The sequence below is a fragment of the Schistocerca gregaria genome, chromosome 9, assembly GCF_023897955.1.
Source record: "Schistocerca gregaria isolate iqSchGreg1 chromosome 9, iqSchGreg1.2, whole genome shotgun sequence".
Classification (NCBI taxonomy): domain Eukaryota; kingdom Metazoa; phylum Arthropoda; class Insecta; order Orthoptera; family Acrididae; genus Schistocerca; species Schistocerca gregaria.
In genome coordinates this window covers 243,554,824-243,577,899 of record NC_064928.1, presented here as the reverse complement: position 1 = coordinate 243,577,899, position 23,076 = coordinate 243,554,824, and the positions used below count along the sequence as shown (strand labels likewise).

The 23,076-nt window shown below is 48.6% G+C and overlaps 1 protein-coding gene across 1 annotated transcript in view; it reads left to right on the top strand.

The window, feature by feature from the left end:
- LOC126291539 (uncharacterized) overlaps positions 1-23,076 on the top strand; it is a 76,064-nt gene that overhangs the window by 21,884 nt on the left and 31,104 nt on the right. The window contains exons 5-6 of the mRNA XM_049985040.1: positions 15,492-15,896; positions 20,477-20,738. Of these exons, the coding sequence (XP_049840997.1) occupies positions 15,492-15,896; positions 20,477-20,738 (667 nt within the window). The remainder of the gene's footprint in view (positions 1-15,491; positions 15,897-20,476; positions 20,739-23,076) is intronic.

The following is a 23,076-nucleotide window of genomic DNA, read 5'->3' as shown; positions in this document are numbered from 1 at the left end:
GTGAGAAGTGTTTGTGGTTGCAGATGAGCAGCTGGGTTTTTTGTGCGTTTGGTTTGATCCTCCACTTTCGCAGCCAAAGCTCTAGCTTGTTAATGTGGATGTTTGTTTTCCTGTTTACTTCTTTTATATCATTTGCGTGACACCAGTAGGCCGTGTCGTCGGCGTAGAGGGCTATTCCCTCGTTCCAGCCTTTAGGGTGTGGGATATCAGAAGTGTACAGGCTGTAGAGCAGCGGCGAGAGAATCGCTCCCTGTGGTACGCCTGCTTCGGGGTGGAAGGCCTCTGATCGGCTACCGTTGACGTATACCCTGGATGGCCGGTTGTCTAGTATGTTTGACAGAAGTGTGGTCAGTTGGGTTGGTATTCCTAACTCGTGGAGTTTGTAGTATAGTCCCTTGTGCCACACTCTGTCAAACGCCCCTTCTATATCGAGGAAGAGGGCTGCGGCGTGGTTTGTCAGGTTTACTCCCTCTGTTAGCCCGCTGCAGACACGTAGTATTGGGTCGATTGTGGCATGGTGCTTTCGGAAGCCAGCCTGTGTTTTGGGGATGAGTTGCTTTCTTTCAGCATAGGTTATCAGTCTGCTGTTTATGACTGACTCGAATGTCTTCCCTATTACCGAGAGTAGTGTGATCGGCCGGTATGATTTTGGATTGTTCGGCGGTTTCCCTGGTTTCAGAAGCATGATTATCTTTGCTTCTTTCCAACTACTTGGCACTGTTGTCAGTCTAAGGGCGGCGTTGTAGAGGGTACCGAGGCAGTCAATTAACTGTTTTCTTGGGGCCAGTCGTAGTTGTCTCCGCGTAATTTTATCTAGACCAGGTGCGTTGTTGGAGCCTTTTTGTAGTGCCTGCTCTATTTCCTCTGGTGTAATGGTGTTCGTGAGCTTTGCCTCTTCTTCTGTTGGGACGTTTGGTGTCGTTAGTAATGTGGCGATAGTTTTGTTTACGTGTTCCTCGTGGTTGGCATCGAAGTGTTGGTTGGTAGGGTGTTGGTATGTTTCGGCGAGCACGGTTTTAAAAATGTCTGCTTTGTCCTTGTCATTTGCTGTGATGTTGCCCTCGTATAGTAGTGGGGGATCAGTAGTGTGTGTAAGGCCTCCAATCCTTTTGAAAGTTTTCCAGAACTTTGTGCCTTGTGTGTGGTTGAGGTGTTGGCAGGCTTGTGTCCATCGTTCAGATCTGTACTCTTGGAGCTGGCGCTTGACTAGGGCGTTCAGCTGGTTCCATTCCTGCTTGTACTGGATGCAGCCTGTTCTCTTGAATAGCCTGTACATTTGCCTTTTATCTTTAATGGTGTTGAGTATTCTTTGTGGGATTCGTTCTGCGTGTGGCTTGATGATTTTCGTTGGGGCATTGTTGCTGACTGCGTTGTTTATAGCTTGGGTTATGGATTCGTTGTATTTGTTTAGTTCTTCGGAGTTGGTGATGTGTCCTGGTGTGGGTAGTGACGCTTTCAGCTGTTCCTCGTAGTCTTTTATTTTTAGTTTGCTTGTGTCGGTAATCGTCAGTCGTTGGTTCTGTGCTTGTGGAGCAGAGAAGAGTGATGTCTGAAATATGAGAGGAAGGTGGTCACTCCCCACGCTATCTCCAACCCAGGGGAGACTTATTCGGCCGATTAGCCCGTCACTGCATAGAACGTGGTCGGGTAATGAGGAGCCCCTGTGGTTGATGAACGTTGGTGCTTCAATTGGGAGCCTTGTTAGTTTTGCGTCTTCGTCCTCTAGGTATGATAGTAGTTCATGTCCATTGCGGTTTGTCACTGAGTCGCCGAAGGATTCCGCTCTGGCGTTGAGGTCGCCCATAAGTAGGCATTGTCCTAGACTGCTTACGTAGTTAAAGAAGTCTGTGGGGACCGGTTCTCTTGGGGGGGTGTAGATAGTGGCTGCATAAAAGTGGAGTTTTGGAGTTTTTATTTTGAGTACGATGGCTTGTATGTTTTCGTATGTGTCCGGAATATCGATTCTGATGGCAGGGATGTTCTTGTTGTGGAAGACTGCTACTCCACCGTGTGGCCTGTTTACATTTGGAACGTCTTTTCTGTAGCAGATGTAATCTTTTATTCTTAGTGGAAGGCTGCTGGCTTTCGTTTCTAGGACGCCAAAGATGTCTATTTGCTCTTTGTGCACAAGGTGTTCGAGTAGAGGTTGTTTGGGGCGGAAGCCATTGGCGTTCACAAAGCCGATCGTGGCTGATTTGGTCATATTGCCCGCCATCTTGAGGTCGGGGTTTGTGTTGGGCCCTTTTGTTTTATGAGCTGGTCGGTTTGGTTTTGCTGTTGGGTCTCTCTTTTTTCGCGTGGTTTTCTTCTTGTGGTGGTATGTGTGGATTGCGGAGAGCAGGGGAGAGGGTCGGTGGTTCGTCCTGAGCAGTGGATGGTGGTTGTCTGATTACTGGTTGTAGGTGGAAATGCACTTTGTTGTTGATGGGCACGGGGCTGATCTTGAGAGAGAAGAATTTTTTGGACACTTCGTTGATGGTGTCTGTGATCTTTGTTTTCCTTTCTGGTAGGATATTGATCAGTGCCGTTGTCATTGCTCGCAGGAAGTCCTCAACTTTGACGAATTTATCGTCTGCAGATTTGTCTGGGCTGGTGGTTGCTGGAGGGTCTATGCACTTGATTGGTGCTGTTTCCTCCGGGGATTTTGGTTCTGCTGGCCTTTTGGGGCATCTGATGTCCATTGCATGGTGTTCCCCATCACAGTTTGCGCATTTGCGCGTGATATTCTCGTCTGTGCAGGCGTGTGTTGCATGTGGTCCGGCGCATCTTCCACACTTGGGGCCCTGGTTGCATTGTTCCCTCGTGTGGTCGAAGCTATGGCATTTCGAACATTGGACTGGTTGTGGTGGTGGCATGTGTGGTGGTTCTACCTGATATATCCGCAGGTAGAGCCTGAAATGTTCGGTAAGCAGCCGGTCGACTGTGGCCTGATCTCTGGTTATGACTCGGATCATGGGGGCCTCTCTTTGTGTTTTTCTTGATCGCACCCTAACTGCTCTGAGGAAGGTGTAGTTCTGTTTGTGGAGCTCCTCTTCGATTTCTTGCGGTGTAATATCGAAGTCTACGTCTTTAATAACAACGCACATCGTGGGTCCTAACCGCTTTGTGGTTGTCTCCGAGTTGACGCGCGGATCCTTGTCTTCGATCCGTCCTTCGGGGCGATGTTGCGTGAGGAATCGCTGTATCCTTGTTCGGATGTCCTCGTGTGTGCTCCTAAGTACCGCCGACCGGTCTCTCCGCAAAGTTGCATCGATTAAGTATGGTTCGACGTTGAGGATTTTGAGAGCAGAGTGGAGTGACTTTTGTGTCTCTTTCGGATCTAGATTTCGGACGACTATTGTTTGTATGTTCTTTTTGTTTATACTGCTCTCGCTTTTGACTGGAGATCGGATCGGGATTGACGACTTTCCCGCTGGGGTGTTGGACGCCGTTTTAGACTCCAGGATGTAGTTGTTCCCGCCGGGTGACCTCGAGAGCGTGAGTGAGGCCACGGGTGTTTCATTTGCATGGTCGTCAGCTGGTGCCGAATTTGCTTTAGAATTTTCGGCTTTGGTTTTGTTCCTTCGCGCTGGGGCGCTCATGGCGGTGCGCGGTGTGTGAGTCGCGGCTTTGTGTCGGGTCTTGTGACGTCACTGCTTGGACAAAGGTAGTCGCGAACAAAGGCAGATGCGGCCGCGTGGTGTGGCCGCGTGCGGCTGTGTGGTCTGTTGTGTGGTTTCCCTTTTCGCGGACGTTCTAAACTGTCCCTATTTCTGTTCCTTTGCCTCAGTGAACGCGGGCTTGGCCGACATGAACGGGGCCCTGGCTCACAAATTCCCTCTCTAACAGCCCTATGTTCCAGCTGCCTGGAATATCTCGCCTGACTTGTTCTGTGCGCCCTACCCATGCACAAACATGACAATTTTGCTTTTGGAAAGCGAAGCGTAACAGCGTAACAGCTACTGCTACTGCTACTGCTACTGCTACTAACAGTGAATAACAACGCTGACTGTCGGTTATTAAAATACCGCATTTCGTACATTTAGGCTGCGAGTAACAGGGAATATCGGAAACAAGGTCAACAGTTGTTGTGTATTCAGTTTTTAACGTGTTAGATAGAAAATACTGTAGTAATTAAGGGGAATAAATGTTTTAACAGCTGGTTATAAAGTACACACAGAAAATTTGAAATTACGCTTGCAACACCAAAAGCCAAAACAATTCTGAAAAGACTACAGTGGATACAGATTTGCACAAACAACAATGGGTTATATATTCATGTTGATGTAGTCAGAAGTACAAGAAGAGAATTTAATAATGAGACACACATAGCTTTTATAGGCTATGTCATGGCGTTTGACAGATGAAACAGTACAAAACTCTGGCCAATATGACAAGGAAACAGAATTGTGTTACACTTGATATTGAACATAAAAACACAATTTTTAATGAAAACGGGGCACAAAATAAGTAAAAACGGCATTGTAACTAACCAAGGAGTTAGACAAGGTTGCAGTGTTTCCCCAATTATATTCAAATGGTTCAAATGGTTCTGAGCACTAAGCAACTTAACTGCTGAGGTCATCGGTCCCCTAGAACTTAGAACTACTTAAACCTAACTAACCTAACGACATCACACACATCCATGCCCGAGGCAGGATTCGAACCTGCGATCGTAGCAGTCGCGCGGTTCCAGACTGTAGCGCCTAGAACCGCTTGCCCACCCCGGCCGGCCCCAATTATATTCAGTTTATATATAAATGACTGATTTAACATGCAGTGAGGAAACAAAAAAACCTAATGGAATACAACTATATAAGGATCATTACATAAAAATATTCATGCGTGCTGGTGACCAGTCTGTAACAACTACTTAAGATTTACAAAGAAATATTTTTAACGCAAAGCAAATTGGTGAAAATTATCATTTAAAAAGATCTCCGAAAAGGCAAAAGTAATGGGACATCGAGGAAGACAATAGGAACAATAAAAAAACAGTGACAGAAAAAAAAGCAATTGAACAAGTACGTCATTTTAAGTATCGGGGCCGGAACATTTCTTTTGACCATGATAAATATATATATATATATATAATGAAAAACCAAAATTTTAGGGTGTGAGGCACAATAAAGAGAACAACAAACAAGTAAACAAACGCAACTGAAATACTGTAAAACACTACGTCTTCCACAGCTACTTTACGGACATGTGACTTGGATAGCAAACAAGGAAGACATAAATCGAGTATTGACATCAGAAAACAGTTTCTTCAGATCATAAAATAATTCCAGTCCATCATTGCGTGGTGATACAGTAACCTTGTTGTTGTTGTTGTTGTTGTTGTCTTCAGTCCTGAGACTGGTTTGATGCAGCTCTCCACGCTACTCTATCCTGTGCAAGCTTCTTCATCTCCCAGTACCTACTGCAACCTACATCCTTCTGGATCTGCTTAGTGTATTCATCTCTTGGTCTCCCTGTACGATTTTTACCCTCCACGCTGCCCTCCAATGCTAAATTTATGATCCCTTGATGCCTCAAAACATGTCCTAACAAACGATCCCTTCTTCTGGTCAAATTGTGCCACAAACTTCTCTTCTCCCCAATCCTATTCAATACTTCCTCATTAGTTATGTGATCTATCCATCTTATCTTCAGGATTCTTCTGTAGCACCACATTTCGAAAGCTTCTATTCTCTTCTTGTCCAAACTAGTTATCGTCCATGTTTCACTTCCACACATGGCTAAACTCCAAACAAATACTTTCAGAAACGACTTCCTGACACATAAATCTATATTCGATGTTAACAAATTTCTCTTCTTCAGGAACGCTTTCCTGGCCATTACCAGTCTACCATTTTATATCCTCTCTACTTCGACCATGATCAGTTATTTCGCTCCCCAAATAGCAAAACTCCTTTACTACTTTAAGTGTCTCATTTCCTAATCTAATTCCCTCAGCATCACCCGATTTATGGCTAATATTAAAACATAATTTGCACAATGTTCTTTATTTACTCAAGAACGAAGCAATTCGTCCAGGTACGGGCATCGTCAGGCTATCTGGAAGCATAAGTGGAGGACGACATTACAATTAACTAACTGTGGTCATATCCTGGACGACCATAACAGTAAAGCCAGAACCGGAAAACAGACTAAATTAAATGCCTCAGCCATATGTATGACAACTGACGTAAAAGGGTTTAACGTTACTACCATGTACGGCACCGAATGGAATAAACTGACAGACAAACCATGAAAACAGACTGGACAGGGAGCGGTGGAAACAGAAGGAGAAGATGGGAAAGCCTAGCTGGCTCACAAGCACTGGCCACAACTGGCTGAGCAGCGCAGAGTGAGAGCACGTGCACGAGGCGTGGATGTGGTCCCAGGCCAAGGCGGCGCCAGAGCCAAACACACTCCCTGTCCGCACCTACCCGCCACTGCCGTCGCCGTTCCCTAGTCGTCCTGGACGGGTGACGGCTCAAGTCAAACAGGCCACTGTCCGCCGTCCGGCGCTCCTGCAGCCAGCCCCTCACCCCTCCTGCGTTGGTTCCTCAGACGCCACACAGAACTACACTCCTGGAAATTGAAATAAGAGCACCGTGAATTCATTGTCCCAGGAAGGGGAAACTTTATTGACACATTCCTGGGGTCAGACACATCACATGATCACACTGACAGAACCACAGGCACATAGACACGGGCAACAGAGCATGAACAATGTCGGCACTAGTACAGTGTATATCCACCTTTCGCAGCAATGTAGGCTGCTATTCTCCCATGGAGACGATCGTAGAGATGCTGGATGTAGTCCTGTGGAACGGCTTGCCATGCCATTTCCACCTGGCGCCTCAGTTGGACCAGCGTTCGTGCTGGACGTGCAGACCGCGTGAGACGACGCTTCATCCAGTCCCAAACATGCTCAATGGGGGACAGATCCGGAGATCTTGCTGGCCAGGGTAGTTGACTTACACCTTCTAGAGCACGTTGGGTGGCACGGGATACATGCGGACGTGCATTGTCCTTTTGGAACAGCAAGTTCCCTTGCCGGTCTAGGAATGGTAGAACGATGGGTTCGGTGACGGTTTGGATGTACCGTGCACTATTCAGTGTCCCCTCGACGATCACCAGAGGTGTACGGCCAGTGTAGGAGATCGCTCCCCACACCATGATGCCTTGTGTTGGCCCTGTGTGCCTCGGTCGTATGCAGTCCTGATTGTGGCGCTCACCTGCACGGCGCCAAACACGCCTACGACCATCATTGGCACCAAGGCAGAAGCGACTCTCATCGCTGAAGACGACACGTCTCCATTCGTCCCTCCATTCACGCCTGTCGCGACACCACTGGAGGCAGGCTGCACGATGTTGGGGCGTGAGCGGAAGACGGCCTAACGGTGTGCGGGACCGTAGCCCAGCTTCATGGAGACGGTTGCGAATGGTCCTCGCCGATACCCCAGGAGCAACAGTGTCCCTAATTTGCTGGGAAGTGGCGGTGCGGTCCCCTACGGCACTGCGTAGGATCCTACGGTCTTGGCGTGCATCCGTGCCTCGCTGCGGTCCGGTCCCAGGTCGACGGGCACGTGCACCTTCCGCCGACCACTGGCGACAACATCGATGTACGTGGAGACCTCACGCCCCACGTGTTGAGCAATTCGGCGGTACGTCCACCCGGCCTCCCGCATGCCCACTATACGCCCTCGCTCAAAGTCCGTCAACTGCACATACGGTTCACGTCCACGCTGTCGCGGCATGCTACCAGTGTTAAAGACTGCGATGGAGCTCGGTATGCCACGGCAAACTGGCTGACACTGACGGCGGCGGTGCACAAATGCTGCGCAGCTAGCGCCATTCGACGGCCAACATCGCGGTTCCTGGTGTGTCCGCTGTGCCGTGCGTGTGATCATTGCTTGTACAGCCCTCTCGCAGTGTCCGGAGCAAGTATGGTGGGTCTGACACACCGGTGTCAATGTGTTCTTTTTTCCATTTACAGGAGTGTATGTCTGTCAGCTTTCTTTATCTGCACAGACTTTTATGTTGAGGGTATGTTTCTCATTGACAGATAGGTCACAACAGTTAACCCTGGCATACTACAAGTGAAAATTTTAGATAGGAAAAAGTTTTTAACCGGCAATACAAAATTCTGGTGTTCCGTAGGCGCTTGCGCATTGCACACAAAATACTGAAGTATGTATGGTATTCTCAAGTAGGATGATGAGCTTTTCTAGCAGTCTGGCATAACAGTTGAGTAAGCGATGTTTACACAGTAATAACTGATTGTAATTGCCTTTCTTTTCAGCTTTAGGAGATTTCTGGGATATTTTTGCAGAAAGTTTCGGTGTCATCAGTAATGAACGTAATATGAAGGTACTCATCTCGGTAGCTTTCGAATGGCTTTCAAGAACGTACACAATTCCATTTAAAAAAATGATACATGCTTCAATATCTCAGTTGAGACAAGCGTTTATAGTATTAGAGGTAGTAAAATATAACGTGGAACTCTGGCCACTAACATTTGCTGAATATTTCGTTTCAGTATCTTGAAGTGTTCTTGGTATAAAAGGGGTACACGTTGTAGGTGGATCACTGCAAAAGTTTGGGGAGTAGTAGCGAGTTACGACGCAGTTTGCACTGTTGTCAGACTTCCAATGACGTCACTACATGATGTAATTCACCACTGCCATCTTGGATTGCCTGCCGTAGACAAATGGATATGCCAGCACGGATTCTACACTCAGCACAAGTGACGTACTTTCGCCATCTTACTGGCAACAGGAAAGTTGCACATCTCTTGAATTTTTTCTATTTCCTCCAATTTTTGAAAATTCCACGTAGTTTCACCGTATCGGACTGTGACTTCAGAAGGGTGGGGGAGAAGTGGACGGAGAATTCTGACGTGATTGCACGACATCGTCAGGTGACGTCATCAGAAACCTGGCAACACTGCACGCTGCAATTCGCCACCACCGCTGTATACTGCCCGGACACTTAAGGACGCGTGCCCGCAGCTACACCGTACCGGCGTGGGTGTCTCGCCGCAGCGACGAGGCCGTGGACGCCCCCGCCCAGCACCACCTGTCGCTGCTGGAGGAGCCGCAGCACAGCGCCGGCGGCGGCGGGTACTTCCCTCACTGGAGCAGCCGAGGGGAGCACGACGGGTCCGCGCGCAGCGCGGACTTGAGCGAGGAAGACCTGCCGGAGGCTCTGCGGCTGAGCGGGCAGGAGGAGGAGGGGGAGGAGGGGGAGGAGGGGGAGGAGGGGGAGGAGGAGGAGGGGGCGCCACGCCACCAGCAGCAGGAGGACTACGACGAGGTGAGCTGAAAGCGCACGCACTGCTGCTCGGCGTTGGGGTCAAACTGCAGGCATCGACTAACGAGACGTCACAGCGTGCCGAACACTGCTCTGACCAGTGCGTGTGGCCGCTGGTGCGATGGGAGAGAGGGAAGCTCCAATTTGTCTAAGCATTTACTTTGATATAATGGATCGCGACCAGAAATAAACGACCGACACAAATTAAACTTCAGCCATACATTTACCGTTCTTAGTCAGCACAAACACGAAGCGAACAACACACATACTCTGGCTACCTACCAACCTTTCCGTACCTCCAGTCTCTCGAGGCTGCTCATCATACTACGATGGGGACAGTCCAACTAAGGCCGCCCTTCTTTGATGGCTGCCGCAGTGATTTGAAGAGCAGAATGAGAACAGTCGACTGAGCTACGCGTTGGAAAACAACAGCTCGTTCACGTGCAGACTTACACATCGAGTGAATTATCGATTCATTCTTTCGATCGGCACCAGTCTCTGGTAGCAACCGAATGTAAACAGTCTGCACAGTCAATCAAAGTTTTGCGTATTGATTGAATTATATGTTCTCGCTTTCTGGGAGAAACCAGTCTGTTGTTTTTCTGTCAGTTGCACCATCTATTCGCTCTTTCAACTGAAACTACGCCTGAATGTTTTCGTTGCCTCAGCTATCCATTTATTTTTCTACGTGAAAGCAGTCTGCAGTACTCGCTTTAGCTAAAACTGGTGTATAACTAAGGCAGCCCTACTGCCGAGGGCACGTGAAGACATCTGAAGTGGTAAGCCAAAATTAAAATAAGCATTATATGTATTTTAACTTAATATTCAGTGAATAGACTACAATTCTTTTCTTCATCGCTTACAACTGATTAGTACATTTCTGTGGATCAAGTTCTCCCAAACGCAATTAACATGTAACTGATTACACAGATGTATCGTTGAGGGTATACAGTTGAGCATAAAAGTTTCCTTCGGGGGGCGTCAATATAAATGGAGCACTGCCGTTTTACTGAAAATTAGTGATGTCTACTAATTAAAAATCATTTGAATCTAGCCTTCAAACACATATTCAGCTATTTATTTGTCTGGAACATAAATATATTGTGCAGAAAACTCGTTTACATTGTCTTTACATTGTCCATCCTTTCGAAACCAGCAGGCGGGCAGGCAGGCAGGCAGGCAGAAGAAGCACTACCCAAACTCACACATCAGTACTTGAATTTAACACTTAAGACTACCTCGAGTCATCACTGTAAATGATCTGCAACGAAGTTTCCTCCCCTCTGCACATCTGTGAGCGACAGCTTACTGGAGTCGCCCAATCCCCGGCAGATTCAGTTCTCAGCTCAAAAGCTCGATCGTTTTCCCGTTGTTAAATCATTACCCAGGGTCGGGTGCGAATTTCTGGACCTACGTCATCAGATGCACAATTTTAAGGTTCCCCTTAAATACGTCGGACGTGCACTACACGCGGCTACTAGGATAGAGGAGTGTGATTTTTTTTCAGATTAGCGCATGAGAGATGATTTGCTTCTCAAAATGGAAATTACAACAGCCACATTGTTCTCAATGAATGGTCGTCCTCGTAGATCGAATATGAAAAGGTTAATGTCGTACTACTAAACTGCGGGAATGGTCCCAGAATTAGAATCGTTATTGAAGATAATAATGCCCGCATAGTATTAGGAACAAGACGTCAGTTGAAACCTCAAGTGAATAGAAATGATATTCTAAGTTCAGACTGGGACATTCATCGTAAGGATTCCGAATACGAATTAATTTGGGTGTAGTTAACCATCAAAAGTCGGTTAAAAATGCTGATCGGTGCTTTTATAGACCGTCTCGGTTAGGAGCTGTAGTATGCAGAGCGCTTCAGATAAAACTTGCAGAATATTGTGAATGTCTTTTCCCTCACGGTTTTGTGACGGGGTGAAGGTTTGACTTCAGTTTGTCATGTATAGATTGGGAAAGTTGCGCTATCACTACTGATGCCAGAGACAGCGATTCGTGCGACATTATTCTAAATGCCTCGTCCGAAAATTACTTCGAGCAGATAATTAAAGAACCAACCAGTGAAGGTAACATCTTAGACCACCTAGCAAACAAACAGACCTTAACTTATCGAATCAGTAACGTAGAGGATGATATCAGTGATCATAAGGCTGTGGTAGCAATTATGACTACGGGTTTTACAAGGAAGGTAGTGCCGCATCTCATGTAGTCAGATGCCTAAGAAATAACATGTTCCAAATCAGCAAGAGAACGGTTTATTGAAACAACAGGACACTGACAAAACCAAGCTCTCTCAGTCTTGTACCAGGCGCTCGCCTGTAAAACAACAAAACTGAAACGACGCAGTTACTAATCCGACGAAGTTTCCCACTGGAAGGAAGGAGAGTGTACTCGGCAGCAGCTGGCCGCCCGGAGAACTGCCGACGAGTGGGGCTGCGACGCTGTAAACAGTCGGTGCTTGTGTCTGCTTCCGCGCACGTCACTCGGCACAGGAGCTGTGGCTGCGCCAGCCCCGCCGTCTACCCTCTACCAGTCGTCTTGTCTCACCGGCGCTGCGGCCCAAGGCACAGACAGTTACTCTGTCCCGGGAGGTGACGCCTTGGAGGTATGCACACACGCCGTGCTCCACAATCCGCAGGGTTGCCGAACCGTCAGGCGTACTGCTAGTATGTGGCACGTACGAAGATAGTTTTGCTCAGCAAGAGTGGCAGGACACAGTTTGCAGTGTATCTGAGTAATCGTGAACCAATATTCAGTGATGAGGAATAATACGTGGAGCATAAATGGAAAAATTCGAAATCACCATTCAACATGCCTTATACAAGTATGTTCTGAGCAAGGTGTTAAGGGATGGGAAAGACCCACAGTCGTTTAACAGCTGTGTTAGAAAAGTGCTACGTAAACAAACAGAGCTGCATCACAGATTCAAGAGAAGTCAAAACGTGGCTGACAAAGTGAAAACGAGCATAAGAAGAGCAATGAAACAAGCGTTCAATGAGTTTGAGAGTAAAATTTTCTCAACCGATCTGAGTAAAAATCTTAAGAATTTTTCGTCTTAAGTAAAATCAGTAAGCAGTTCGAAATACTTTTCATTCACTCAGTAATCATAGTTGCACCGAAACGGTAGAAAAAAGAGAGAGAGAGAGAGAAAGAGAGAGGGGGGGGGAGGGAGGGACGGAGGGAGAGAGAGAGAGAGAGAGAGAGAGAGAGAGAGAGTCGAAATCCTTTCAGTCGTCGTACGAACATCAAATTGATATATTGAGATAACCGATCGCGGGACAGAAAAGCAACTACAATCGCTTAGCAGCGGGAAGGCATCACCACAGACTCCTACTGCAGCGGCAACTCCTCAGACAGATAAGCGATGTGGGTCGGGGTACCACAGCTGACAACAAATCTGTAGGTGCGGCGGCCGAACACGAGAGCGCATCAACCAACAGCAGAGGAAGGGGGCGCGACGATCAGCGCACTGTTTCCTGGCGATCGCGTGTGTGCAAACAGTCCCGGCTAGACAAGCCGGCGCAGCGTGCCACCTCGACCATCCTCTCTTCCGCAACTATTGTGACACGTCGCTTCCGTCGTGTCAAACGACTTTGAGGTGGAACAGCTGTACGAGTCGAAAGGAACTTTGATTACAGGAATTAGTTGTTATTTGCTTGCTCCTTATTGTATTTTTCGGTTTAGAAGAGTGTGTTACTGTTGACGGGGTATCGTAGTTTCCATAATAAAGGTTGGTAAACGTGTTGGTTCTTGCTCTGTGGATATCGCAAGATGAGATACAGATTCTACTAAGATTACGCGAATGAACTTGCTCTCCTTCCAGGAGTATATCGTAGATCGCTGGAGCAACGAAAGGTACCTAGTGACTGGAAACAAGCACAGGTCATTTCCCTTTTCAAGACGAGTCTTAGGACATATGCACGTAATTGCAGTACTATGTCGCTGACGCCAATTTGTTACAGGGATATGTAACATGTTTTATGCTCAACAATTATGACGTTCTAGGAGAAGGAAAATCTCCTCTACAAAAATCAACATGGATTCTGCAAACATAGATCCTGCTAAACTCAGCCCGCTCTGTTCCTTTGTTAGATCCATACCGCTGTAGACCGACGTCGCTCAGGTTGATTCCGCGTTCCTTGACTTCGAGAAGGCATCTGACACCGTCCCACACAGCCGTTCAGTGAAAAAAAAAAAAGTGATCGAGTATGGGATCGGATTTACAACTGGATTCACGAATTCCTTGGAAATAGAACTCAACGGAACAAAATCTACAGATTTAAAGGTAATTTACGGATTACTTCAAGAAACTGTGATAGGACCGTTACTGTTTACAATGTATATAAATGATGTAGTAGAAACCGTAGGAAGCCCCTTAGGGCTGTTCAGAGATGAGGCGGTTGTTTATAACAAAGCAGAAACGCCAGAAGATGGTATAGATTTCAGAATGACCTGCACGGGATTGATGAATTGTGCGGGTTCTGTCAGGTGACTCTGAAGGACAATAATGTAACGTATTGGATACGCAAAGGAAAATAAATCTACTGTTGTACAACTACAATATTGTTGACAAACTGCGGGAAACAGTATCTACCGTAAAGTATCTACGAGTAATTTTCCACAGCGACTTTATGTGGAATGACCACGCAAAAAGTTGTAGGAAAAAACATAGCCCAGACTGAGCTTCATAGGAAGAATCTTAAGGAAATGTAACTCATTCACGTACGAAGTGGCTTCGAAGCCGCTTGTTCAACTGATGCTTATTGCTCATCAATATGCCATCGTTAGCAGGTAGGACTGATAGGAAAAGGGGGGGGAAGAGAGAGAGGGAGAGAGGGAGAGGGAGAGAGGGGGGGAGAGAGAGAGAGAGAGAGAGAGAGAGAGAGAGAGAGAGAGAGAGAGAGAGAGAAGTAGACCCAACGAAGAGCGGCGCGATATGTCACGGGATCGTTTCGTCGGCGCGAGCGCGTTACGGAGACGGTCAACAAACTCCATTGGCAGACATTACAAGAGAGGCGTGGTGCATCAAGGTGAGGTTTACTACGGAGATTTCGAGACAGAACTTTCCGAAAATTTTCGGACGACATATATATCCCTCCCAACCACATCGCGTTTAAGAACCACGACGAGAAAAATTCAGAAATTGGAGACGATACAGAAGTTTAACGGCAATAATTATTCCCACGCGGCAATCGCAAGAGGAACAGGGTAGGGGGTACGAGACGCACGCCCCGCCACGTAACATTAGGTCGGCTTTAGATGCCGACGGCTCTCTGCTGTCGCCTGTCGCCACTGCGATCGTCGTTCCCTGATTTGGTTCTTACTGAATGGCAGTAAGTGGCTTTTAGTTGTGGCTTTCTTCCACATTTATGAGTTGGGGTTTACTTAAGACTGAACTTACTTTCTCAATGAAAAGGTCGACACGCTCAGTGCCGTGGGAGTGGAAGCCCTCTATGAGTGGAGCAGAAGGTAAATTCAATACCTACAATGATGATTCATATTGTGTCAGTATATTAATTAAAGAAATTGGAAAAAACTGAGGAATGATGAAAAATATTTCTCGCAAAGAGAATATTTGTGTAAGTGGCAGTATATGTTCGAGTAGGAATTCTTTAAGTCATACAGAAATTTAGAAAATTGTATCTTACACGAGATTTTGTTCACACCGCGTCAGCATCTACGGAAAGATAATTATCACTTATAATTGTTGATTTATTTATACATAAATGTGTCTGGTAGCACAATTTTATACCCTTTTCAACAAAAAAATGCATTTTTAATGCCGGAAGTAAGAAAAATTTGCATTTCTGTGAATAAATACGCGAATTTTGAAAATAATTCTCTTAAATAAATATGCTTCCTATTCGCCTGACCATGAAGTAAGACGGTTTATTTTTCTCATGTACGAGACAAAAGACTGGAAAAATATACGAGTGATGTCAATCCTACTGGCATAACTAAAGTAATCGTCAGAGATTTTTCAGTCGGTTGCCCCTCATTCCGTGAAAGCACTCAGACAAGGACAGCGAGTGGGGAACATCCGTACAGCTGACGTGGCCGCAGGGACTGGGGTCGCTTTGTTGTTTCCATGGGCTGACAGAACCAGGCTGAACGGAAAGACGGCCGCCCGGCCAGTCGGCTGCTCCTCTGCTCCGCCAGTATGGGCGCGGCCAAACCACGTGCGCTGTTCGCAGGAGGCGGCGCAGCAGGACGACGCGCCGCCGCCGCCGCCCCCGACGCCACCGCCTCCTCCGTCGGTCCCGCGCAGCTCGCCCGGTCCGACGCCAGCCGCCCCCGGGGGCAGCGTCCCGCCTCCGGCCGCCGGCTCGCTGCGGCCCTCGCTGCCGCTGCCGCTGTCGCCCGCCTCCACGCACGCGCCGCCCATGCTGCAGCTGCTGCAGCAGCGACAGCGGCCGCTGCCCGGCGACGGCGTAGCGGGGGCGGGCCTGGGCGCGCTCTGGCCGCCGCCCCCGTTCGACTCCGCGGCGGCGGCGCTGGCCTCCGGCAGCAACGACCTGCTCGCCTCCACCGAGAAGAGGGCGGCCGGCGCGCACGCGTGGGGGCGGGGCCACGCCTCCGGCCTCTGGGGCAACGGCAAGGTACCGCCTCTCACGCACTAGCCCGGTCAAGGCAAACGAACGGCAAGGTACCGCCTCTCACGCGCTAGCCCGGTCAAGGCAAACGAACGGCAAGGTACCGCCTCTCACGCGCTAGCCCGGTCAAGGCAAACGAACGGCAAGGTACCGCCTCTCACGCACTAGCCCGGTCAAGGTACCGCCTCTCACGCGCTAGCCCGGTCAAGGCAAACGAACGGCAAGGTACCGCCTCTCACGCGCTAGCCCGGTCAAGGCAAACGAACGGCAAGGTACCGCCTCTCACGCACTAGCCCGGTCTAGGTACCGCCTCTCACGCGCTAGCCCGGTCAAGGCAAACGAACGGCAAGGTACCGCCTCTCACGCGCTAGCCCGGTCAAGGCAAACGAACGGCAAGGTACCGCCTCTCACGCGCTAGCCCGGTCAAGGCAAACGAACGGCAAGGTACCGCCTCTCACGCGCTAGCCCGGTCAAGGCAAACGAACGGCAAGGTACCGCCTCTCACGCGCTAGCCCGGTCAAGGCAAACGAACGGCAAGGTACCGCCTCTCACGCGCTAGCCCGGTCAAGGCAAACGAACGGCAAGGTACCGCCTCTCACGCGCTAGCCCGGTCAAGGCAAACGAACGGCAAGGTACCGCCTCTCACGCGCTAGCCCGGTCAAGGCAAACGAACGGCAAGGTACCGCCTCTCACGCGCTAGCCCGGTCAAGGCAAACGAACGGCAAGGTACCGCCTCTCACGCACTAGCCCGGTCAAGGCAAACGAACGGCAGCCAACGGATCTGCCGATGCTTTAGCGTTCCCCCTGTCGTGGCCACGGAGCCGAGGGACTGCGCAGTTTGACGAGGTTACCCCCACTCTGTTGTTATGCTGCAGCGTTTTAATAACAGTTCAAATGGCCGACATTGTAGGGAGGAAGAGCATTTAGCAGGCTCGCATGCGCAGCATTTATCTTACTGCCAGAAGTTCATCATCTGATAACGAAGTAGAAGAAACGACGCTAGAGGAAGGCATTTTTTCCCAAACTGTAGAGCGCAGCGTGGTGGGCCAAAATTAAAGTCTGACCTTAAAGTTGAATCGGAATACAGGTTATTTCGTAATTTTTTTTGCGAATGAGACCTACAGATTTGGAACTGTTATTGAACTCCATAGGCCCTAAAATCTATAAGATGACACCTCTTTTAGGAGAGCTGTACCTGCAGTAAAAAGATATTCGTAAATATTGCATTTTCTTTTTCACGCCGTGAATATTATTTCACAGCAGCTCACCGACTTCAATCCAATTGTGTAACCTTTTTAATTTATTTTTTACATTTGCAGTTCGCAGGGTCCCACGAACATTGGCATTCACGAAAAAACTATCAGCTTCAGCTTTGTGTATTCCACTCAATACTCCAATACTTTTAGACAGAATAGCTACATACCCGTCCGACAGACACAGCAAATCGCTATCCAACCGACGAACAATCGTCCCGGCGTGCACACCAGGAGGAGATTCCCGAGCCCAGCTCGCCGACAACGCTTTGATGCTACCGCCGATAGTCCAAACCGCAACCGAGGCCAACCGCTTTGTTGGCTCCGATTTGCCGTCTTTACGCACTAAGCAGATTTCGGCCTTCTTTCATCTAGTGTGTACCCCGTTAACAGTCGGAGCTATTCCGCGCCTTTATTGAAAGTACATTTGTTAACAGACTTCAAAAGTACTCGTAATTGAGTCGAAACCGATAGTTCAAATAAAAATAGAACAGATGATGAGACAAATGAGCAGTCTTGAAGGAACTGTGACAGAAGAAATAGGCACTGAGATTGTACAGAGTGCACTTGATGGAAGCATTGCGAGAAACAGATCGTGAGAAAACAATACGATACTGTCGATGGTTTCAGGGATTTCTTATTCAGCGTCCAAACATTCTCCCTATAACTTTGTTTACAGACGAGGCACGAAGTTACGTCAACACACAAAACTGCTGACACTGGGCTGGTGTAAACCCCCATATCACCCACGCCACACCGCTTCATCTGGTGCGCTCTGTCAGCTTCCAGCATTGTTAGCCCCATTTTCTGTGATACGACTGCAGACGGGCGTCTGCAGTACATTTATGGAGCAGCTGGATGACGTCGAACCTACAGGAAGTAATTTCCAACATGACGGAGCAACGTGCCTCACGTATAACTCTTCCATGCAACTTGTAACCAGTTTCTCTGGTCCCGAAATCAACTGACCTAACTAACCCGGATTTTCTTCGTGGGGGTGCAAGAACAGAACTCTGTGAGGCCATAACACACGAAATAAGCAATACTGGAGAGGCTGCACTTCACAGAACGTCGCGAAATATAGTGAAACGCGTACAGAAGTGCATCGATGCTGTGATGACTTGGTATGTATGTATGTATGTATGTAGGTATGTAATCTCTCTTGTGTATTGTCATCTCCCAAATTTGCAAATGTCTCCCATTATTGGTTTAAATGTTATGACTCATTAGAAGGATAACAGTTAACAATGTACCACTGTTCTGAAGGCGATGCCGAGATGAAGAGTATGCTGTGCGGCACGTACGATCGATTAAGCCACGAAGCAGCCTCAAATTGGCCCACGAAACGCACTTAAGCTACGGCGTATGCACGCTGCGTTAATATTTTGCTTACCTCGCCCTCGAACACTAGACTCCTTGTCTTTGCAGCTGACCGAGCGAGGCGGCGCAGCGGTTAGCACGCTGGACTCGCATTCGGGAGGACGACGGTTCAATACCGCGTCCGGCCGTCCTGATTTAGGTTTCCCGCCACATCCCTAAATCGATCCAGGCAAATGCCGGGATGGTTCCTTTGAAGGGGCACGGCCGAGTTCCTTCTCCGTCGTTCCCTAATCCGACGAGACCGATGACTTCGGTGTCTGGTCCCCTCCCCCACAACAACGCAACCCAACCCTCTCTGCAGTTAGAAGATATAAAATTGATCTTTGCGTGAACTTTATTTCAACATATTGTGAACTTTAACAACATGAAATTAACGATTAAACAGTTTCCTTTTCTGGGCTTCTTAGTACCAAACTACTGCGCTGGTTACGATTGAAATGTAATCGTAATTAATTTTTACATAGCGTTACAAAAACATTCTTTCATTGGTCTCCCCAGAAAGTGTAAATTAATAATCTTAAGGAAATAACAGACTAAGCCTGTGGTGTAAGAGAGTGAAAGAAACCGGAAATATCGCGCGGCGTGCATGCGCTGCAGGTAGGGTGGCCTTTGGAGGTTATTTCCTGGTCTGGCGGATCACAAGTATCACGTATAACTTTGTTCGCCTCAACTTCCTCTAGACCACTGTGGTCCGTTGTAAAGAGTTGTCATTTATACCACATATACATTGCCGGAAAAAATTAGCACACCCTTTTAGAAGTTTCCAATTCCCTCATGATACATCGTTGGAACAGTGGATATGAAGTACGTGAAATGATTACAGCTACAGGTTAACAGCAGAAGCGGTTGTGATGTATCAGGGCTGGCTGCAGTGGCCGTGCGGTTCTAGGCGTTACAGTCCGGAACCGCGGAACTGCTACGGTCGCAGGTTCGAATCCTGCCCCGGGCAGGTGTCCTTAGGTTTGAGTAGTTCTAAGTTCTAGGGGACTGATGACCTCAGAAGTTAAGACCCATAGTGCTCAGAGCCATTTGAACCATTTAATTTGATGTATCAGGTGTCGGCCCATGCTGAGACACTCAAACCAGTATGTGGTGTAGCAATGCAGATACTGACTCTGGCCTCCAGTCAATCGTACAAATGGCGAAAGCAACCTGTTGAAGTAGTTCTGTAAGGGAAGTTGCTGCACGCCTTGCACAGCACGCGGACTTTCACGGGCAGTGTGTGCATGAGCGTTGTCCTGCTGGAACAACACATCACGGCAAAAGAATGGTTCTAACAACATTTTGCACGTACTGAGCGCTGGTTAGCGTCCCCTCCAGAAACACGAAAGGTGAACGAGAGTTGTAGCTTATGGCATCCTGGACCGTAAGTCCTGGGGTGGGGACGCTACACCCTATGAGACACTGCTCACCAGGTCTACGCAGTACGCACAAACGACCGACACCTGCTTACAGGGAGAGTATGCTTTCATCGGCGCGGCACTCCACCTTCCGAGTGATCCTCTGACGGCACCAGTGGAGCCGTGCACGCCGGTGCTGTGGCGTGAGTGGAGGACGGGCCAGAGGTGTGCGTTTCTGTAGCCCCACTGCTGACAACTGCATCGCAAGACTTCATGTTGCCACGCCTGGGCTCACAAGCCCTCTCATCTGTGCTGTACAATGTGTCATTGCTGCTCTTACAATACGGCAATGCAGGTCGGCGTCTCTAGCGCGTGGCCGTCCGCAACGTTGTCTGCGGGTGTGAGAATACATACGTGACCACTGATACCCGCATCGTTGCACTACCGACGCAGCACACAGCATATAAAGCTTGCGTTGTAATTCTCCGAAAGGAAATTCCCGACATTCATAAGTACGCGCATCAGAAAGGCTATGCTCCAGGCTAAGCAGTTTGTCTTGACTGCCGCCAGGGAGGCTCCCTACTGAACGTGTCCCCGCTCTCGCCTGCTGCAGCTGGCCGCGTCGCCCACGGCGGCGCCGGCGCGCGGCGTCCCGAGCGCCCACTTCCCCGTGCACTACGGCGTGGGCGCCCCCGGCGAGGCGGTCGCCACCGAGGCTGCCGCGGCCGCGGCCGCCCACAGGCTGGAGGCGGCCCCGGCGACACCGCTCACACTGACGCCGACGCCCGCGCTCGACGCACGGCTGCCCTGGTCCTACTACACCGACCCGGCCGGCCACCGATTCACCATCGCAATCTCGACGGCCAGCACACGAGGTGAGCACCACGAGAAAGTCATTTTTTGTACAGGGTCAACCCGAACCCAACTGAGATCACTGCAGCATTCCAGGGAACCCAGATGTCCAATGACTAGTTAAAAGAGTAAAGATTTTTCGGCTTGCTACCCCAGTTACCTTTGCTTCAGTGAGAAATACCTGTGCAACAATGATGAAGCCTGTAATACGTGAACACATACAATACAAAACACAAAGTCATGCTACAATCCCCCTGTACAGTTGCCGCGTGACGTGTCTCGCTGTCAGTGTGGGAACAACTCGGCTCGCCATTATTGTCCCACTATTTGATGCACTGAATGAACCTCTGCACGTTGCATGTGAGTCAAATCCTTAACACTGTAATAGTATTGGCGCTGTGGACACTACTATAGCCAGGGTGGCGTTATACCACTCTACATCCTGAGCGACGTTTCTACAGAAGTTGCCGACAGCATCTCGGTCTGTCTATGTGGTTTATCCAGGCAGTGGTTGGTATCTCAGCGTGACACTCAGTGGAGTGCTCGACTCGAGGCATTGCATGTATCGCCAAGGCAGTGATGTTGCCTCAGTCGAAGGCTGTGGGGTTTGTAACTTCTAGCTCCAATAAGAGTGGAGATAGAAGCAGAAACGTGTTTTTTCAGCCAAGCGCCCACAGACTGCCCTGCGCAGCAGGTGTGTTTGTGGGAATAGTACTGGCCTGCCTCATCGACTAGTTTTGCAAGGCAGCCTACACGTAAGGGGCGAAAAAGAAAAAGGTTTTCAAAACTCTGACATATAGGCTGCCATGCATGACCAGTGGGCATGGCTGGTGGAAAATTCAGATAGACAAGTGAAGGACTGGAGAAAGAGTGTGTCTGTGATGGGATGCATTTGGACATGGGGGTCCAGGAGTGGATAAACAGAGAGTGGACAGGAAGCGACAGATAGACAGAGAGAGGGAGGGAAGGGATGGAAATAGGAGGGACAGAGAGGGAGGGGAGGAAATGAATAGAGAGAGGCGAGCAGGAGGAGGTGGATAGAGAGTGGCGAGCAGGACGAGATGGTCAGACAGAGAGGAACGAGGAGTAGAAGGAAACAGAGGGAGGACAAGACAGCAAGGGAAATTTGGGAGGAGGATATAGGGAGTAGATGGACAGAGAGAGGAGGAGGAGATGAACAGAAAGAAGAAAGGGAGGAGATGGACAGAGCAGTGGGAGGAGTAGGAGGAGATGTATAGAAAGGGGAGGGTAGAGGATTTGGTCAGAGAGAGGGAGGAGTAGAGGGACAGAGAGATGCGGAAGAGGAAATGGGCAGATAGGGGGGCATGATGGGTGCAGAGGGGGAGGTGAAAATGGGCAGAGAGGTGAGAGGTGGAGATAGGCAGAGATGCTGAGGAAGGGATGGACAGGGAGAAGAGGAGATGAGCAGAGGAGGGAGGAGGAGATGGAGCAAGAGATGGGGAGGAAGAGGAGATTGCATTACGTGTGACATACACAATTACACCTGTTGGGCTAGTATGTAAATAGATGTACAGAATTCAACGGTTTCGCTGTTAGCTGATTCCGTGATACCTTTTCCCCCTCACGTGTCAGAGATGAACACTGTAGTCTTAGTATATCTCATCAAAAACAGGAAAAATCGCGGAGCACAAGAAGACTCGTCTTCCTCATGAAGTAACTAACAAATGCTGACAGATACTACCTCACTTGCCAGCTAGGTATCTCGTTTTTCAGAAAACCTGAGCCCTGTACATACTATTTCCTAATAGGCGATATGCCTGCTCTATAAGCTCCATAAGGCAGCGCTGACGTCAGAAGTACATTCAGTGCATCCTCCGGCAACCTACCACACAGTATGTCACGTCAGCAGCTAAATCTCTTCTTGCTCGTCACTGGGGCAGCGCTACGGTGTTCTTGCAGCTCCTGTACGTCTTAATTTTTTCCTGCTTCTCCAACTTGTCGTTCTTCATCGATTGCACAAATCAACGTTGAAAATCACCACCACCTCCTTCCAAGGATTAGAAGTTGTAGACACTTGCTCCTGTCTCTATCGCCGATCCATTCATATCTTACAAGATCTACCTAGTTTTCTCTTTTCAGTCGACGGATAATTTACTATCGTTTTTGGCAATCTGTTTTTTGTCATTCGATCAACACGATCCTTCCATCGTGGCCAGGTATGGCAGAGTTTTGAAAACATTGTTATAATGAAAGTGGCTAGCGGTTTTCGGCATTTTCAGTCTCGAGATGAAAAGCAAAATTCCGTATCGCCTACAATTTTTCCGCAATTAATACTAAATATTTAAAAGAAAATAGCATTTTAGCAATTTTAATGATGTTATTTCGTGTATGATTAAAATT